Source organism: Nymphaea colorata, chromosome 11 (assembly GCF_008831285.2).
Source record: "Nymphaea colorata isolate Beijing-Zhang1983 chromosome 11, ASM883128v2, whole genome shotgun sequence".
Classification (NCBI taxonomy): domain Eukaryota; kingdom Viridiplantae; phylum Streptophyta; class Magnoliopsida; order Nymphaeales; family Nymphaeaceae; genus Nymphaea; species Nymphaea colorata.
Window position 1 is genome coordinate 6,566,839 of NC_045148.1, and position 18,671 is coordinate 6,585,509.

Below are 18,671 nucleotides of genomic sequence, written 5' to 3' on the forward strand. Positions count from 1 at the left end.
TGAATCCTTGAATTTGATGATGTTCATTCCTTTTATACCATCCGCCCTATCCTGGTGCCTTTGTTAGGTATTGTAGAATACAATTGATGATTTTTCAATGATGCTTTATATAAGAGCGTGCATACATTGGCTAGTAATGTTGACTACATAGATTATATCTAGTACAATAATAGTTAGATATATGAGCTTTCCTACTAGTCATTAGTAGCCTTCTTTGTTGATGACTAGATCGTCCTAAGTGGCATCAGTTTTTTGACCGACTTCAATTGGTGTTTCTGCTGGTTTGCATCCAATTTTTCATGCACTTTTAAGCAAATCCAAGTATATTTTCATTGAGATAGTATTAGACCCATCTTTGATTTTGTGATTTCAATACCCAAAAAAGTAGTGGGGCTTTCCTAAATCCTTTATGTCAAAGGTTTATGGATTAATTCTTTGGTTTCCAAGATTCATGTCAATCCCCTGTCAATATAATATTATCCACATATACTAACACGACAATGAACTTGTTATTTTTTTGTTTAACAAATAAGGAGTTATTTGTGTTGCTTCTCATAAACTCTTGTTGTCCCAAAAGAATTGCTCAAATGATAGTGCCATGCTATTGGAAATTGATTCAACCTATAAATAGCCTTGCGAAACTTGCACACCCTATTTGCTTCTTCAGAATGTCGGGAAGGTTCATATAGACTTATTCTTCTAGATCCCTTTGAAGGAAGCCATTTTTAACATCTAGTTGATGTAGGGAGCAATTATGGTTACATGATATAGATAGCATCACCCTGACTATATTCATCTGCGACAGGTGCAATGGTCTCCTTATAATCTAAGCCTTCTGCTTGCCTGTACACCTTTGCTACAAGTCTGGCCTTGTATATTTCAATAATTCCATCATTTCTGTGTTTTATTTTGAATACCCATCGGCACCCAACAACCTTTCTTCCTGAAGGTGGTATGACAACTTCCCAAGTTTTGTTTTTACGCAAGGCATTGAGTTCCTCTTTCATGGCTTTTACCCATACTGTGTTTTTCTTGGCAACTTCATATGTCCCTCTTTCATGGCTTTTACCCATACTGTTGTTTTTCTTGGCAACTTCATATGTCGTTGGTTCCGTGTGACCAGAGACTTTAGATATATATGCTCTATGCTTGCAACCGATTTTCTTGTATCCAACATAGTGTTCTATAGGATGGTTTATAGATGCAAAGGTGACATAATTTAATAATCGAGCAGGAGGTCATGTTTGACGTTTCGATCTTGTTACTATATGATAAACGTCACCTTCCTATCAACATTGGTAGTGGTTGAGTGTCGATCTGATTATCTATATTTGCAATCTCAATATCAACCCCTTCCAATGCTTCTGGCAAACTATGATTGTCTCTTATAATGGTAAACTCACTATATGGGTCCATCATTGGCAATATTGTCTCTCTATGACAGCAAGCCTTATCAAAGACAATTGATGTAGGGGTAGACTCCCCCCTTGAAAATGACTTTCTTGTATTGAACGACAGAAATAAGGTGTATTTTCTTCAAATACAACATCTTTGGATATTATGAGTCACATTTCTTTCACACTATAGCATCTATATCCTTTCTGAGAAATAAAATATCCTATGAAAACACATTTAAGAGCTCAACTACTAAGTTTATCCATATTTGCTCTTTTATAGATATGAAAGCGACACATCCAAAAAGTTTAAATGTGATTTAAATTAAGCTTACGCACTTTTAGAATCTCAAGTGAAGTATGGTTCAGAAGAATTTTAATAGGTAGTCTCATTGCAAGCTTATTTGATATATAGATTATTCTGTTTCATTTTTTTTTCAACAATCATGATCTTTAATTTATTTGGAAGTCCATCAGTGGTATTAGGGTGATTTTCTGTTTGACAATTTTTTTTTCATATTTTCTCATGTAAGTTTAACCTATTGAATTACATTTTATATGGTATCTAACCTTATGATTGAGAAAATGCTGTATAGACACACTTCGCCTTTTCTTTTATTTATCTGCATAAATCATTTTTGAAAATATCTTTGAAGTCTATTTGTATTCTCTATCCTAATATCATTTTGAATATATATATATATATATATATATATATATATATATATATATATATATATATATATATATCCCCTTGCAACCCTCGACTATGGTTTTTTGGGATGTGCCGCACCCGCATCGGTGGCCGCACTACACACCCATGTGACATAGGGTGCTATTTAGTTTTTTTTGTACTTATTTCAAATTTGATAATAAGTTCGTTTTGGTAATTTTCTGTTTTTATGGCTATTTATAGAGGCATATCTCCTAAAAATCTATTATGTCCTTTAATGTTGTCATTTGATGAGTAGTTCGTGTAATCAATTTAATTAGTTTCTTTACAGTAACTTGTTTTATTTCGTACCTTCTATTGTTTAGATGTTTGGATTGTTGCTCATATAATTTATGGCTTTTTTGAGTAATCTCATTGCAAGCTTATTTGCTGTTTTATTTTCCCTATTTTATCTCTTTCAATAGTCATGATCTTTCTTTTCTTGCCAAGTCCGTCAGTGGTATTGAGGGGATTTTTTGTTTGAGAATTTTTTTCTTTGCTCATGTAAGTTTAACCTGTTGAATTACTTTGTGTATAATATTTTGTACTCCATGCATTTTTGTCTTGGTTGCACGTTAACCACATGATTGGATGGTGATTGGAAGAATGGTGTATGGGAAAACTTTGCCTTTTCTTTTGTTTATATGTGTAATGCATTTTTAAGACAATCTTTGTTTCTTGGGATCTCATGCTTCTACCTCCGCACTGTCATAGCTAAACCTGGGCATCGGGTCGGCTCGGCCCGATAAGGAGCCGGGCTTGGGCCAGGCCCGAGCCCAACTGATTAAATTAAAACAAAACAAGTTTGATTATCCACCTCTTGTTGTTGACGCAGAAAACAAGTTTTACACTTCTTAAGACCGAAATACCTGTCAATGGAAATGAGGGAGAGAGAAAAAAAAAAGAAAAAGGAAAATTTTTGTCTCTTAAAAAAGTAAATCATTTGATATGCATAAAATTAGAAAAAAAATAAGGCGAATATGAATTCAATTTATCTAGAAATCAAGTGTAGACGTACACGCAACCTCATGTCTCTTTATCTAGAGTCCGCTGATTGAATTCATTTTTTTAAATTTTTATTTGGTAATAAACTTTACCCAATTTCACACTTGATTGAGGATGTCTTAGCGGGTTAAATACTTTATGGAAATTACTTTAAGAGGCATTTGATAGCCTTGAATTTTGATTTTGGAATTAAAATCATAGAAACACATTCCACCTCAAACTAGAATTAAAATGAAAATTCTGGTTCCAGTTTTTTTTTTTTTTATGTTTGATAGTTGGGAATTTTGATTCTAAAAAGTGTTTGACAAATAAAATGGGAGAACTGATGAATTAAAACCATTGTTACATGTAATCATAATTCGTAATTTTGATTCACCTTATAATTTCCAAATCAAAGTTCTATAAATCCTAATTTAAAAAAAAATAAAAATTTTTATTCTAGAATTCTATAATTGAATAAGAAGCACCACGAAGTTTCGTTTTCCCAACCATACTTCCGCGCTAACAAATTTCAATTAGCCACAGCTTTGACACTATAAAATGGTACATGACAATTCCAGTGTAAAAACCCCGAAGGCGATTAAGCAACCTTCTACGAGTGTAGTAGTGTTCGCTCACACCTGTTCGCTCTCACCTGGACGTCCAATTAAATCCCTAACCCTAGGGCCCCTGGGAGAAAACGAAGAAGTAGAAAGCAGAGAAGAGGGGGGAGAGGAAGAACGTGAAAGACGAACCAGTGAATCATGGCGACGGACGTGCTATCAAATGGTCCGCATAGTCTCGGCGGCCCTATGGAGCCTACTGCTGCTACGCCCCACCTGGTGATCGACCCCTCTCAAATTGACGTCTCGAGGGTCGACCTCGATTCCATCCAGCTTCCTCCCGGCGAGAACTTCGGCATCATAAGGTAACAAGTTTACCCCTTCTAATTCCAACTGGTAGTAACGATTTGCGAATGTTTACTATGCTGACGGAATCCGAAACCGACGGGGGAGTGTCCCTTGCCGGAAAGTCTACTTTGGAGTACTGCTTGATAGGCGGGAATCAGGTTGAAGGGTTCCTACAAACCGGAGGCCTGCTAATATGCGGCTTTGTGGCCAGTCAAAGAGAGTTCTTTCCGGAGAAGGAAATAAAAACCTAATCTGGTTGGTACCTCTTATAAGGTTTCTGTTTTATTGATGAAACTTTATTCATTTCGATTTGTTTTGATAGCGATGATGAGGATGTGATCGAGAGTGAGAACCTAGACTTCGATTCTGGGTTCGAGAACGTCATTGTAGTCGATAATCTTCCTGTTGTCGGCCTCGACAAGTTTGAGAAGCTAGAGGGTGTCATCCGTAAAATTTTTGGGCAGATCGGAACCATCAAGGAGAAGGGTCTCTGGATGCCTTTGAATCAGGATACCCAGAAGACTCATGGATACTGCTTCATCGAGTTCAGTAGCAAGCAGGTGTGTTCACTTTCTTTTCGTTTGATCAAACTCGAAAATTTTCCTGATAGAGTTAGTTCTTTGTACTGCTTAGAACTTTGTTTGGATAAAGAGAGTTAAAGGTGTTAGAATTGAAGATACAGTAATCTCACTTGTGCTAGGCTAGTGCACTTTGTTCTTATTCAAATCCATAATGCATATTTTTAATTCTGTACATTGGAAGCTAGGGAGAAGTAGCTTTTGAATTAATCTCTAAGAATTCACCTTGCTCTGTCGAGATTTCTTTCAGGTGTAGTGTTTGAGTGTTATTCATGAAATCTTTGTTTATCTTGAATGAGCACATTCTGTTCCATCTACAAACGAGGGGTTAGTTTATGAGATTTGTTAATTATTTTTTATTGAATTTGGTGAAATTTTGTAGAATCATTTGTTCACTTTTGTTTCTGTATGATATATTTTGTGGGCACATAGTTTGGTTTAAAACCCGATGAGCTAGGAAAAATTCTAGTAGTAGCTATGGCTCATGTTAAAAATATTGCTCTTGGAAGTATCTCTGCAAGTGACTCTATCGAGACTCCTCCTCCCCGCCCCCCCGCCCGCCCCCCCCCCCACTCTATGGAGACTCCCCCTCCCTTTTTTCCTTTTCTAGGATGCTTTGTCCAAAAAATTGACACAAGCAGCAGCATAATTACAGGAACCTGAATTTTTGGTTATTATGAATTTTGGAATTTTGTATGTATCACCATAATCTTGCGCTGCCACTTCATACAATGATAATGTTGTGCTAATTTGAATCCTTCTTGCCAAAACATTGCACTATTATCAAAACCGAGAGAATGTGTATACTCTATACTTATGCCTGATGGTTCTATGTTTTAGTGGGTTCGGTATGATTTTACTTTTATCTCTCTCCTTCACTTGGACATCAGTACAATTTTTCGTAGTTCCTATCACAGGTCCATAGGCTCTGTTGCACAAATCAGACAAGGAATAAAGACGAGTATGCATGATTAGTGTTGAAGTAAATGAGAATTGATTGACTTGCTTAAAGGATTTTTAAAAATGTTAGTGAAGATGATTGCAGATGGTTGCATTTGTATTCACACTTTTCTTTTGGAGAAGGGGATGGGGGGAGTGGTGAACGTTCGTGGAGAATAACTCCACATACCTATGCCACATGGATATGCCTAGAAGGGCACAACACTTGTGTTGACATGTCTGGACACAAGTGCAGGTGCAAGAAGTGGCTCAGACATAGTGTACTCGTATTTTGCATTTTTTGGGATCTATTTTGGTATTTTTGTTTAGCAATTTATATGATTTATAATGGAAAGAGAAAGAATGGTGTCAACTAGCTTAATCCACAAATGCCATGTCACATGCCAGTGGGGGAATGTCCAATGTGGGCATGGGGACATCCCTGAGATGCCCTCGTTTTTTTGGTTAAAGTTTAAAAAGATCCTTCAGTTGTCGGCAGCTGTGGTAGGATAATACAAAATAGATGCTGCTAGGTCATGCTTTGGGCGCGTGCCCTCTGTTCTTATGACAATAGAAGCAAGGGTTTCTTTCGGGGGTTAGAGAATTGGATCTCCTTGGACAATTAAAATCTATACAAATCAAAACAATTAAGGAACAATTGAAAACGTTTGAAACATCGAATTGCCTCCATTTAACACAAAAGTTCATTTTGACGTGAAGGTAAAACAATAAAATGCGGCATTAATTTTAAAAATTAACAACAAAACTATTTTTCAATAAAGAATCTATTATTTAATTAATTAAAATGCATGATAGCACTCACATTTGACGTTCCCATTAGACAATATTAACACAATTAGAAGGTTGAACAAGCAAATTTAATAAAAAATAATTAATATTTAAAGGTGATAATATTATGTTGCATAAAAAGATTATTAAATTTACAATTTAAAGGTTAGTGCTTCACTATGTTTTGGAGCGTATGAAATCTTCTATTTTCCTAATTTCCATCTAACAAAATCTCTACTTCTAGTTTCTAGAATCTAAAGCCTATTATAACCTATAATTTCTAATCTATTTTCTTCCTTATGAAATAAGGAAAATAAATACTCGGTTCATAATCACAACTTCCATTTAACATTGGCTGTCATAAAACTGTTATCTGATATAATTTTAATAAACAAGAAAAAGGTATTAGGATATCTGACATTCACAAATATTTCCTTTTTTTTTTCAAAAACTTTTAGAAAGGAAAATGAGAAGAAGGAAAATCATGATATTTGAGAAAAATGCTGAAATGAGAATGTCGCATTTTTGCACTATTTTCAGAAAAAATATTTTTAATATAATTACATTTTTTGAGGTTTCTTTTAGTATGTTAATAATATTTGAATTTTTATCAATGTTTTCTTAAGAGAATTAGTAGAAAAATCAAATATATATATATATATATATATATGTATATATATATATATTTATTTATTTTCTTGTTTGTTTTAAAATTTTTTAAGTTGTTGAATTTTTCCTGCTAACGTCCAATTTCCATGTTAAACTGACAAAAATTTTGTCGATAAAAAATCAATAATGATATTTGTCAAAATGACACACACACACACACACACACACAAATATATATTCGTAATTGTCAAAAGCGTCTCTAGTTGGTCCCTAGTTAGCTGACTCGTCCCTGCCTCCTAGTTGGCTGGACCTGTTTGTGGAACTAGTGGACTAGGCAACTACTGGTCATTGTGATGGCCCTTCCTAAAAAAAAGCGGTCCTTCTAAAATATCAAATATGATTTTTGTTTTTATATATGATTTTGTATTTTATATTTCTAGAAAATCTAAACAATTATCTGTTTTCTATATATGTGTGTGAGTGTGTCTTCATATATATTACAATTCTGTATGTTTTCTGTCCTGTATACTCTTTCTCTAAAATGTGAATATCTGTTTATTGTATATATATTTTCTGTGCTCTAAAATGTGAAGCACTAAGTTTGTGTATAAAAAATTATTTTTTTCAATTGACTTGGTCCAGCTCAACCTACTAGAATTTTTACTTTTTACAGTCTTGACAGACCTGAGTCCAACTTTTGATTTTGACAACTAGTGTATGTACATATGCATGTATGCGGGCGCGCACACACACACACACACACACACACACACACACACATACATATATATAATTGCAAACTATTAAGTTTAAAACCTAATGACATAGCGATGTTGAATTCGTAATAGCATATGAACTATCTATAACTGTAATTAGAATTATAAGTGTATTAATGCATACTTATATACTTATAAGGCAAGCCACATGCAATGTTAGAAAAACTAGGAACAGAAAATCTGCATAACAACATAGGATGAAGAAGAAAAAGATGAAGAAGAAGAAACTAATTCAAGTCACATGAAGAGAGAAAAATATCTGCTTGAGACAGGTGAAGAGGCAAAAAAAGAAGAGGAAGAATAAAAAGAAAATAAAAAATGGAAAATTCTAGGCTGTTCAATAAAAAAAAGTCGAAGCTGTTAAGTGCCTAGGTGAGCTGAGGGACCAGGCTATGGCCCAAGGCTTTTTAAAATGCAGGTCACCAAGGAACAGCCAGCCTGTAGCAAGCCTAGGGGCCTAAGGCCTAAGGGAGCTTAGGTATGAGCCTAAGTGCATTTTAACAACATAACTTTTATCTTTTGTTTATGACAGTTTCTCAATGTTTTGTAGATTCTCCGGAACTGAAATGATATTAAGGAAACAACAGATTTAAATGGTTGTTAATATTTTTATTATAGTATACATTAACAAATATGCTTTTATCTGCATGTGCACATAATCGTGCTTATGCTGTGTACGTGTGCATGTACATGATTGTGTCAATTAATATATGGAAGTTGATTTGTCATCCTTGTGGGTGCTTCATTTGATTATTATGCATGATTAGTCAAAGCTAGTCTGTCAGTTATGGGTCTTTCTTGTACCAAATAAGCTTGCCATTTGCTAGCTTTGTTCAGGCGCATATAGCATGGGTATTCAGAATTTCACTTTTCCTGTGGAAAAGCTGGGTACTTAAGGTCTGGATGCTTGTTCCTGTCACTACCTTTCTGTGCATATGAAGAATGCAATTATGTGTATTGGTTTACTTAATCATACTAGTGGTTTTCATCAGTCATTGACTGCATCCATGTAACATAGATTCAAGCAGCACATACAGCTTTGGTAAAGCTTGTTCTCCCTTATTTGCTCGACATGTTATGGTGAACTGTTCCTACATATTTCAGTTAAAGTCATTTCAAACGAGGCATTGATCTTGGTGATTCCTTCACATTGGAGATTGTTGGTGCTCAATTACGACTAATTATTGCAGTTGAACTCTTTGTAAATCAAGTTTTTCTATTACACATGGTAAAAACAATGGTGCAGGATAGGGAATAAACTGGCTGTTGTCTTGCTTGTTCCTCCACAAATTACTAGTATCATTGTCTTGCATCAACTTTTCCTTGGCCTTTTATCTTTTCCACATCTATTTCCCTGTTGAATGTCATTTTGTTGCATTGATCTACATGGGAATTTTCTAGTGTTACAGGATATTGTGGTTTTGTTGGAATTAGATATAATTGATAACCTTTTCTCTTATTCTATGCTTACAAAACAGGAAGCAGAGTCAGCTAAGGAGAAGACAAATGGCTACAAGCTGGATAGATCACATATATTTGCCGTGAATATGTTTGACGATTTTAATAGATATATGAAAGTTCCTGATGAGTGGGCTCCTGCTGAAATCAAGCCATATACACCTGGGGTGAGATTTTAAGACAACAAAATGCTTATTTTAGTGGTTGATGGTACAAAAATTTTTGACCTTACACGTGGTGATGGCTGCCAATGTTTGAGTTATTTGTTTTCTATTTGTTGTTAATCAAATTTTACATTTTTCATGTTTTATTCACATATTGCTTCCTTGCGTGGGGTTCATGGCACCATTTTAATGGAAATATGCTTTTTTTTATGGCAAGATGATCTGGTCAACTGGGGCTGGTATTTTCACCTGGTGGGCGTTACCTCATCAAGTTTATCGTATCTTCCTTGTTTACTTTCTCAAGGAATTGATATTTTATGTTATTTGCATATCTTCTAGTACAATGAACTACCTATCTTTGATAAATTGGCGATCAGAATGTACAGGGTCAAATCAAAGTACATGTTACTAAAATGAAGCTAAGTTCATTATCCATCTTCCAGGGATACCAATTTCAATTTTCTGTTCTGGTTATTACAGGAAAACCTACAGAAATGGTTAACTGATGAAAAAGCCCGTGATCAGTTTGTTATACGTTCTGGCACGGACACTGAGGTGTTGTGGAATGATGCACGACAACTGAAGCCTGAACTTGTCTATAGTCGCCGGGTAAGTGAAGTATCAACCATTTGTTCGGAGGTCTATTCAACTTGACAATGGCTTTCTTATTCCCTTTTTTTTCCTCGTATGCTTTCCCTTTCAAGTAAACATGGATGATTTCATGCATTAGTTATTGGTTTTATTTTTTATGTATACTTCTGAATTCTGATGCATGGGTTGGAGATGCTTCTCCATTATAAGTTTTATTTTTCTGTTTTCCACGTAACAAGAATTAAAACATCTTTTTTTTCTTTTTTTGGTTTCTTCTGTTTCCATTGTGTGCCTCTCCCTCCATCTAGGGCTGGTTTGTCATGCCACAAGTTTGATTGTCCTGGTATTTGATGGCAAGGCATGCTGGTCACAGAGTTCTTCTTACTTTTGTTTTGCAGCACTGGACAGAGAAGTTTGTGCAGTGGTCCCCTCTAGGTACATATTTGGCCACAGTACACAGGCAGGGAGCTGCTGTTTGGGGAGGCGCTGCGACGTTCAACCGGTTAATGCGATATGCACATCCTCAGGTTCTTTCCGTCCTCCAAAAACAAAATCTATCTTGCTATAAGTTTATTTATCATTTTGATTTCTGTCTATGTTTAGAGCAGCTTGACATGTATCATTTTTTACTTACGTTCCTAAGGTTCCTTTCTGTTTGCTGATTAAAGTTGCATTCTATTCATATGATAGGTTCACCTTATTGATTTTTCGCCTGGAGAAAAGTATTTGGTTACATATAGCAGCCATGAACCGAGCAACCCTCGAGATACACAGGTGATTTAAATTTTAACTAAGAGAGTACTTGAGTTTTATTGTTGTTAATTGTCAACTAATTGTGTAACTTGTGTCTGAAGACGGTGGTGCTCAACATTTTTGATGTGCAAACTGGTAAAGTGATGCGAGAGTTTAAAGGACGTGCTGATGAGTTTGCCACTGGTGGAACAGGAGGTTTAGCTGGTGTGACATGGCCTGTATTTAGGTAATAGAAATAAGTCTGTTGATGCTGATTTGGTCGACATGGGCATTTCTATTTTCCTGACTCCAAGTGGATTGGAGGGTGATGATGATGGAGGTGGGGTGTGTGTGTGAAAGAGAGAGCGGTGCATGGGTGTGTGTGTACATGTGCATGAGAGAGAGTCACTGACGTGTATCTTACTTCCAGATGGAGCGGTGGGAGGCAAGCCAAATATTTTGCTAGAATTGGCAAAAATGCAGTCAGTGTCTATGAGACAGAGACTTTTGGGCTCCTCGACAAGAAATCTATTAAGGTTGAAAATGTTATGGATTTCAGTTGGTCTCCTACTGATGCCATCTTGGCGCTGTTTGTTCCTGAGGGAGGTGGTGGAAACCAGCCTGCCAGGGTAAGGGAGAACGTCAATTATTTTCAGAGGTTATTTTTATAGCATGAATGAGATACAGGCTGAGTCAATTATTTTCAGTTATTACTTTTATAGCGTGAATGAGATACAAGGCTGCTTTCAGTCTCAAGCTTTCATTTACATGAGCTGCTTTAGGTTTCAACCTTTCATTTTTCACTTCAATTTCACTTATCTTTTCAGGTTAGTCTTCTTCAAATTCCTGAGAAACAGGAGGTGAGGCAGAAAAATCTCTTCAGCGTTAGTGACTGCAAGATGTATTGGCAAAGCAATGGTGACTATCTTGCTGTAAAAGTTGACAGATACACCAAGACAAAGAAAAGCACATATACTGGCTTTGAGCTCTTTCGCATAAAAGAACGAGATATTCCAATTGAAGTTTTGGAGCTTGAGAACAAAAATGACAAAATTATTGCCTTTGCCTGGGAGCCTAAAGGTCACCGATTTGCTGTCATCCATGGCGATAGCCCACGGCCTGATGTTAGTTTCTACACCATGCGAACTGCTCATCACACTGGTCGTGTCTCAAAGCTCACTACATTGAAAGGCAAACAAGCCAATGCTCTGTATTGGTCTCCTACAGGCCGCTTCATTATCCTTGCTGGCATGAGGGGTTTCAATGGCCAACTTGAGTTTTACAATGTTGATGAGCTTGAGACCATGGCAACAGGGGAGCATTTCATGGCAACTGATGTAGAATGGGATCCTACAGGGAGGTGCGTTGTGTTTATGATCACGCATGTGTTCCTGTTCACTGGATTGTTTGCGTATATTATGTACATATAATTTCTCATTTAGGCATAAAATTTTTGATCTAATCCTGTCAGATACATCTTTCTTTCTTTGACTTTAAACTCCACAATTATGTAGATATGTTGCCACATCCGTTACTTCTGTTCATGAAATGGAGAATGGTTTCCATATCTGGTCTTTCCATGGCAAGCTGTTGTACAGGATACCACGAGACCACTTTTACCAGGTAAAACGAAGTCAAAATTAAAACTTGTTCGAAGTGAGGTGGTTCTTGCTTTGGTGCTCATCTCTTTACTCTTCTTTCTTGATGTAGTTCTTATGGCGTCCACGGCCACCAACGCTCTTGTCACCAGAGAAAGAGGAGGAAATTTCAAAGAACTTGAAGAAGTACAGTAAGAAGTATGAAGCAGAGGATCAGGATGTCTCATTGTTGTTGAATGAGCAGGATAGGGAGAAGAGAAGACTACTGCAAGAGGAATGGGATGGATGGCTGAAGGAATGGAAACAGCTCCACGAAGAAGAAAAGATATACCGGCAGGACTTGCGGGATGGGGAGCCAAGTGATGCGGAGGAAGAATACGAGGCTAAGGAAGTGGAGGTGGAAGAGATCTTGGATGTTACTGAGGAAATTGTTAATTTTGCCGACGAACAGGAGTAAGAGGAGTTAAGACTGAACCCTGCCTTGATATCTCGCCGTCCGAAGTTTTGAGTCTATTTCTACTTTTGTTTCTTGATAGTCTTTTAAGGTCTGTCGAGCTAAAGCCTCGATCACTGTTGAGAATTTCTTTTTGCTGGAGAGCATCGAATGTACAAGTACTCGATGTTTTGCATATCTAATCTAATGGGAATCCTTTTATTACTCCGCTTTGTTGTTCTACATCGGAATGTGAACAAAGCAACCGCTGTTAAAAATTGAAGGGAGAAAAACAGTAGAGTTTTAAAATTAGAGCCCTCCCTCTTTTCTGCATGTCATTAGCGGGTGTCCCACTCTCTACCCAAGCTTTGAAGCAAACTGAAACATAGGGGCATGAGCAAAGGGGGGAGTAGGGCTTTGGCTTTTTCAGGGTATCTCGAGGAGTGCCTCACCGGAGTTGCAGAAGTGCTCAGAATATTAACCGATGGCTGAATATTAAGAACTTAACATCTCGGTCTAATCCTGAAATTGGCACTCCTCCTTTCCACATGCATCCAGATTCGTCCCTCACAGCCTCGAGTCACAATTTCTTGATTTGAAATCGGAGCTCAATCTGTAGCATCCAGACGGAGGGGATGGACAATCTGTTGCCGAGCAAAAGGATTCAGGGAAGATGTAGCCTGAGTCTATTTTCCTGAGACCCGACCTGAGCCACTTTGTAAGCCAACCCAATAACCTTGCCAACTTGGGCGGCTGCTCGCTAGATTTAGCTGACAGCAAAGGGACAATAAAGAAAAGATGCCTCGTATCTTAGTGTGTCCTACATTGGATGGCATCTACTAACAATACCTCTGCTCAAGATTTCAGGGGCCATGTAGAGAGTTCTGTGGCGAATCCTGTTAAGCGGTCGTTAAACTCTTCTGCTTTGGAGACGATCTTGTCTCACCAAAACGAATTCCATAGTCTTGGATTTCCAGTGATACCATATAATTGGAGGTGCTAGGCGATCTTGGTTTTAGTTGGTTTTTCATCTCCAATGAATGAGGATAACAGCAATTCGTTAGAGTGTGGAGGAGCAGAAATAGTGATTTCTGAAGCCCAATACACTGAGATGCTTCTTCCTTTATAATGGTTGTGGAGGAACTACAATCGTGATTTCTGAAGCCCAATACATTGAGATGCTTCTTCCTTTATAATGGTAGCTAGTTTTCAACATGTTTGAGGCATGGAGTATCTTTGAGAGGCTATGGAAATTGTAGTCATGTATGGAGGGTTTGGAATTCTCTGCTATTTCAAACGGGTTATATTCCAGGATTCGTGCATCTAATGAGGACTTGACAAAGGTTTTGAGGAAATAAACATGGAAAGTCGTGGAAAGATGGTCCAAGATGGTTCCCTTGATTGTAGATGTGGATGCTCTTTAGATATGATTCCCTTGATTGTAGATGGTGATGGTCATGATGCCTCCTTGTTCGTGTTGGAAAAGTTTTGGTTGGTGTGTAGAGAAAGCTACAAGATTCCAACATCCGCTCTTCCTTGCCTAGGGGTTGTGTAAAGGTCCTTTTGCAGCTTAAGGCTTCGGGGACTACAGCAATAAGTGTTTGTGGGAGGAAAACATACTTCAAGAGGAAGTATCTACTGAATTCATTACTTGATAAATGTGGTTCTACTTTGCATGCAATGCTAACTATCATTTTGAATTTGAAAACAAAAAGCTTGAAAGTGATGACTCATGAAATATGACAATTAGGTTGCATTTGATTCCCCATGGATCTCAGATCTGAAGGGATCTAAAATCTACCATTGCTGTGAGGAGGGGGTGGTGTCGGACCTCAAAATCACGGGTCTTAGATCTGTGGTAATCAAACGCAACCTCAGTGAAAAAGGTGAATAGGGTTAACCTGAAGGATAGAGGGACTAGGTCAAGTCCTAATAAGGAGAATATGTTTGAACAAGATGAACTAGAGAGATGTCTCACAGGAAAGCGGATCCGGTCTTAAAGAGTGATTGGAGTTTTGACAGTTGTTTGCAATGGAAGGAGGCATGTCTATTTAGTGGGAATAAGGTGGAAAGAAAGCTTGGAAAAGAGTTCACTTTGGGCTTGGAAGGAAAGATGAGAAAAAGAAGGGAAAGAGGTGGTGGGCACAAAGAAAGGGCGCGGAAGGGATGGAGCAAAAAGGTGGGGAATTAATTGAATGGAAACTGTTGGTAAAAAGAATGCAATGTTAATATGCAACTGGGGTAACTTGATTGTTAAGGAGATACATTAAAGTTTGAAGCCCCTTTCCCTTTCTCTTTATTTCCAGAGTTCAAAGAACTAGGTGCGGAACGGTATATTCATTAGCTGAAGTGTCACACATCTACCGTTTGCAGCCCAGAAGAGTAGTGTATTCACATGAATCAAATTGACGACCAAACTTTCACCAGTCCACCAGCTTGAACAGCTAAGCTATGCCCATCAAGAAATTACAAGTATGGTCCAGACTTTACTAAAAGAAAAATAAGGATATGAATAGGTCTTATTTAATGCTTATGCTTCAGGGGGCTGAGTAACTGGAGGAATTTCTACATCGCTTCATATACCATAACCAATATTATGATGAATAGAATGGGACAAAAAAAAACATTATAATTAATTAAGATGCTTTCTTTTAATAGTGGAATTTTCATTTAGCGCATGAAATAATTGAATCAATAGTGAGATTTGCTGTGGACTGAGTTTTTCCAGAGGCTATTTTTCTTTATCGAGGGTCTTTTATACAAGACTTCAAAATATATGGAGGAAACTAGAAAGGGGCACGTATGACAGATTCTCCTGAAGTTTTAGTTCAATACTACATAATTCACCGGATCTCTGTGATGATCTGTAACAAAAAAAAATTAACAGGAAAATGTACCAATTACTTAAAACTTCAAAAAGCCCTTAACCTTTGGGTGAGCAAGAGATTAATAATCTATTGCTTAAAGGTCCTCTCATTCTCCTCTCTCGGGGTTTTGGGTTATATCGGGATCTAGGTGAGGTAAGATTTGGGTGTCACGATCTTACATTTTTACAGTTCAGGAGAGTAGCTCTCACAGAAATCAAAGAAGCGACGTGCGTCTACATGCCTACCTACCCAACTAGTTATGCTAAACCAAAAAGCACAAACAAAAAAGAAAGTTTTTTTTTCTGAACTTTGTATTCAGAAAGTTCATTGTCGCGAACAAATACAAACTGTTTAAAAAGGGTAGAGAAACCCAATCCATACTGTTTCATATTTTATATATTCCTCCTGTGAACATTGAATTAATTTTTCTGAAGCTTTATGAGGTTTGCAGATGCTTTCTTTGAGTGTCTTGCATGTGTTTGTTCAGAGGCCCACAAATGCATTCGATACAGCAGAAAACCTGTCAAAGGAATCATGTTCGTCGAAAAAACAAGCCTAGGTAATTGTACCGGGACAGTAGTCCAAAAATAAAAGATCTTGCAGCATAGAAGAAGCCAAGGATTGTAAGCCAAGGATTGTAAGCCAAGGATTGTAGTGGATGAACTGGAGTTCAGCAAAAAAAGGCATCTCGGAAACCACGCTCCTGGAGGATAAAGCCTCAGACTTTTATTCAAGAGCAAGAAAACAAAAATGAACAACCCAAGAATGAAATAGTTCCACAGTTGGGTCACAAAAAGAGACAGAAATTGTGTTAACAAAGTTCTCTCCTTGCCTCCCCACACTGCGCATCCCTTCTGGCTCCTCTTGAACTATCTTTAGCCACCCTTTCTCGGCAATAGAAGAGGGCCACTTTCAGACGCATAGCCCAAGCCATAATCTGTGTCCGGCTTCTCTCTGGTTCGGATGGGAGAGAGAGGGCCCGATGGGGGAGAACGTCCATCTCCAATTGGGCCACGTCACCGGGTAATGTTATAAAAAAAAGACTTTCATTTATCTCCATAATTAAAGGCAATGATTCGTTAGTATTGATTAAAAACTTTTTTTAAAAAAAATTAATTAGGAGCAACTGCGATGGAGCAATGTCATATTCTTAAGTTTTTAAGGTTCTGGTTTTGTTTTGGAGCTTAACGTTCTCGTTTGCTTCAGGGTTTGGGTGGACATATAGTACATCATTCGACTCAAATGTCATGCTTGTCAACATATAGTAGAGTAATACACCAAAATACAATGTGAGCTGTTTTGCTGCGCAGTTGTCGTTAGCATTCAAAACTTGAGGGTAGATATGTTACACAGCATGTCTGCCCACTTTTTTTTCAAATATTTATTTTCTCTATCTTTTGTTTTAGTAAAGTTTCCCAATAAAAATTTTATAGCTTGAGACTATGTTTCCATGAAAGGATAGAAAAGGACACTCAAAGATGGAAAGGAAGGGGAAAAAGGGAAAAAAATGAAGAAAAAGAAATGGAAATTGAAAGGAATGGAAAAAATATATCATAAAAACTGGTTTATATAAAAAGAAAAGTCTCGTACACAAAAAACTTTATGTTACTATGTGTCTATCTCTCACTTACACATGGCCAATCTTGAAATATATCGATTGTGTATGTTTTATAATTTTCAAAAAAATTCTACCCTTCTATCCATTGGAGAGAGAGAGAGAGAGAGGTTGGCCCTATTGAGAGTAAAATAGTTATTTTTTAAAATGCATTTTTTTTTTCTTTCCCAATCCCTCCATTTCTGGAGGGATTAGTGATATACTGTTCTTTTCATCTCTTTTCTATCCAAACAGTTTTATTTAATCCTTTTGTTTCCTCATTTGTAGTTCAACATCCAAATACAAAATTAGCTATAGTTTTCTTTCCTTCTCCTTCTATTCCCCCCCACACATTTACAAGGTGCATCAAGCCAGTCAAAACAACACCTAACTAACAAAACTATGCTGCCATTACAATCTGAAATCGGAAACAAAAGGATCCCCAGTGAAACAACCAAAAAGGAGGCCACCACAGAGAGAGTTGAGTCAATGTGTCCCTTTATCCTTTTTTTCCCCTTTTCTTTAAGCAGCAGTGGAGTGCTTGACCAAATCTATTGATTTTCCTGGCTGCAATTTTAAGGGGATATTAGCCCCAGCAGTTCCATATTTATTCATATCTCAATGCACCTATTATATTTGTAAGTAATGCTTTTTTTAAAGGCTTTTGCCACATTTGTTCCAACTTATAAGATTAGAATTTACTTAAACTTTAAGCTTTAGGATAGCATGAGAGTTAATTATCAAAATCATTCTTCAACCTAGACAGTGTTAACCTAGTGTAGGTGAATATTTGGAGATTATCTTGGGCTGAAATCAATGCACACTTCTCATAAAACATCTTGATCTATATCTATATGAAAAAATTTTGAAAACCTCGTAAGGTTTAGAAACAACTTAAATCTTGGAGAGATTGTTCTTGTGCCATCAATTGGAAGGTTTCTCCTTGTAAGAGATATAATGATATTTATAGCTGGAAACTCTAAAAGGTATAAAGTTATTGTGGCTGAGAAAGAATTAAATATTGTATAAAGTTAAAAAGAGGGGTCTTGCCTAGTGGCAGTCTAAGCCTTGGGGTCAAGAAAATCTTATTGACAAGGTGATTGTTTGACATTATAGTTTGATGCAGTGTTAGTTGGATATTCCAATTATAGAAGGGAAAATCATTTTTCATAATAAGTTTGTAACTAGATTATATTTTCACATGATATTCACCCTGAGGATATGTCTATGAAATGTTAATAATTTTCTTGTTTTGGAAATAGAAGGTGATAAGCTCATAAGAAAAGCACAATTTAGTAAAAAATAAGATGGGTTTTCCTTAGGAATGTTGTCTTGTAAAGATATAGAGTTTCATCAGTTGTCCAAAAATTTGTTTGAGACTGTTTAGCTCATAGAGAGGCTCTATTTCTGCAAGAAAAATTGAGGAATTCAAGTACTACCTTACCCAGTAGGTGCGACTTATGTAGCAAAAAGTGGAATTAGTGCAGCATGTGCTTTTCCAATGCCCTGATTTCAGTTGGGTTGTGACAATGGGTTGTGGCA

At 36.9% G+C, this 18,671-nt stretch overlaps 1 protein-coding gene across 2 annotated transcripts; it reads left to right on the forward strand.

Moving 5' to 3' along the window:
* The first annotated feature begins 3,671 nt into the window (after nucleotides 1-3,671).
* Nucleotides 3,672-12,893, forward strand: LOC116264102 (eukaryotic translation initiation factor 3 subunit B-like). Of its 2 annotated transcripts, none has more exons than XM_031644086.2 (11): nucleotides 3,672-4,018; nucleotides 4,324-4,561; nucleotides 9,171-9,317; nucleotides 9,795-9,923; nucleotides 10,304-10,432; nucleotides 10,596-10,679; nucleotides 10,760-10,884; nucleotides 11,068-11,266; nucleotides 11,465-11,997; nucleotides 12,152-12,260; nucleotides 12,348-12,893. In XM_031644086.2, the coding sequence occupies exons 1-11, from the start codon at nucleotides 3,855-3,857 to the stop codon at nucleotides 12,690-12,692; spliced, it is 2,202 nt and encodes a 733-aa protein (XP_031499946.1). In that variant the 5' UTR covers nucleotides 3,672-3,854; the 3' UTR covers nucleotides 12,693-12,893. The 2 variants fall into 2 exon arrangements, with proteins under 2 accessions (XP_031499946.1, XP_031499947.1); XM_031644087.2 differs by lacking the exon at nucleotides 3,672-4,018 and adding an exon at nucleotides 4,035-4,256.
* Nucleotides 12,894-18,671: the final 5,778 nt, after the last annotated feature.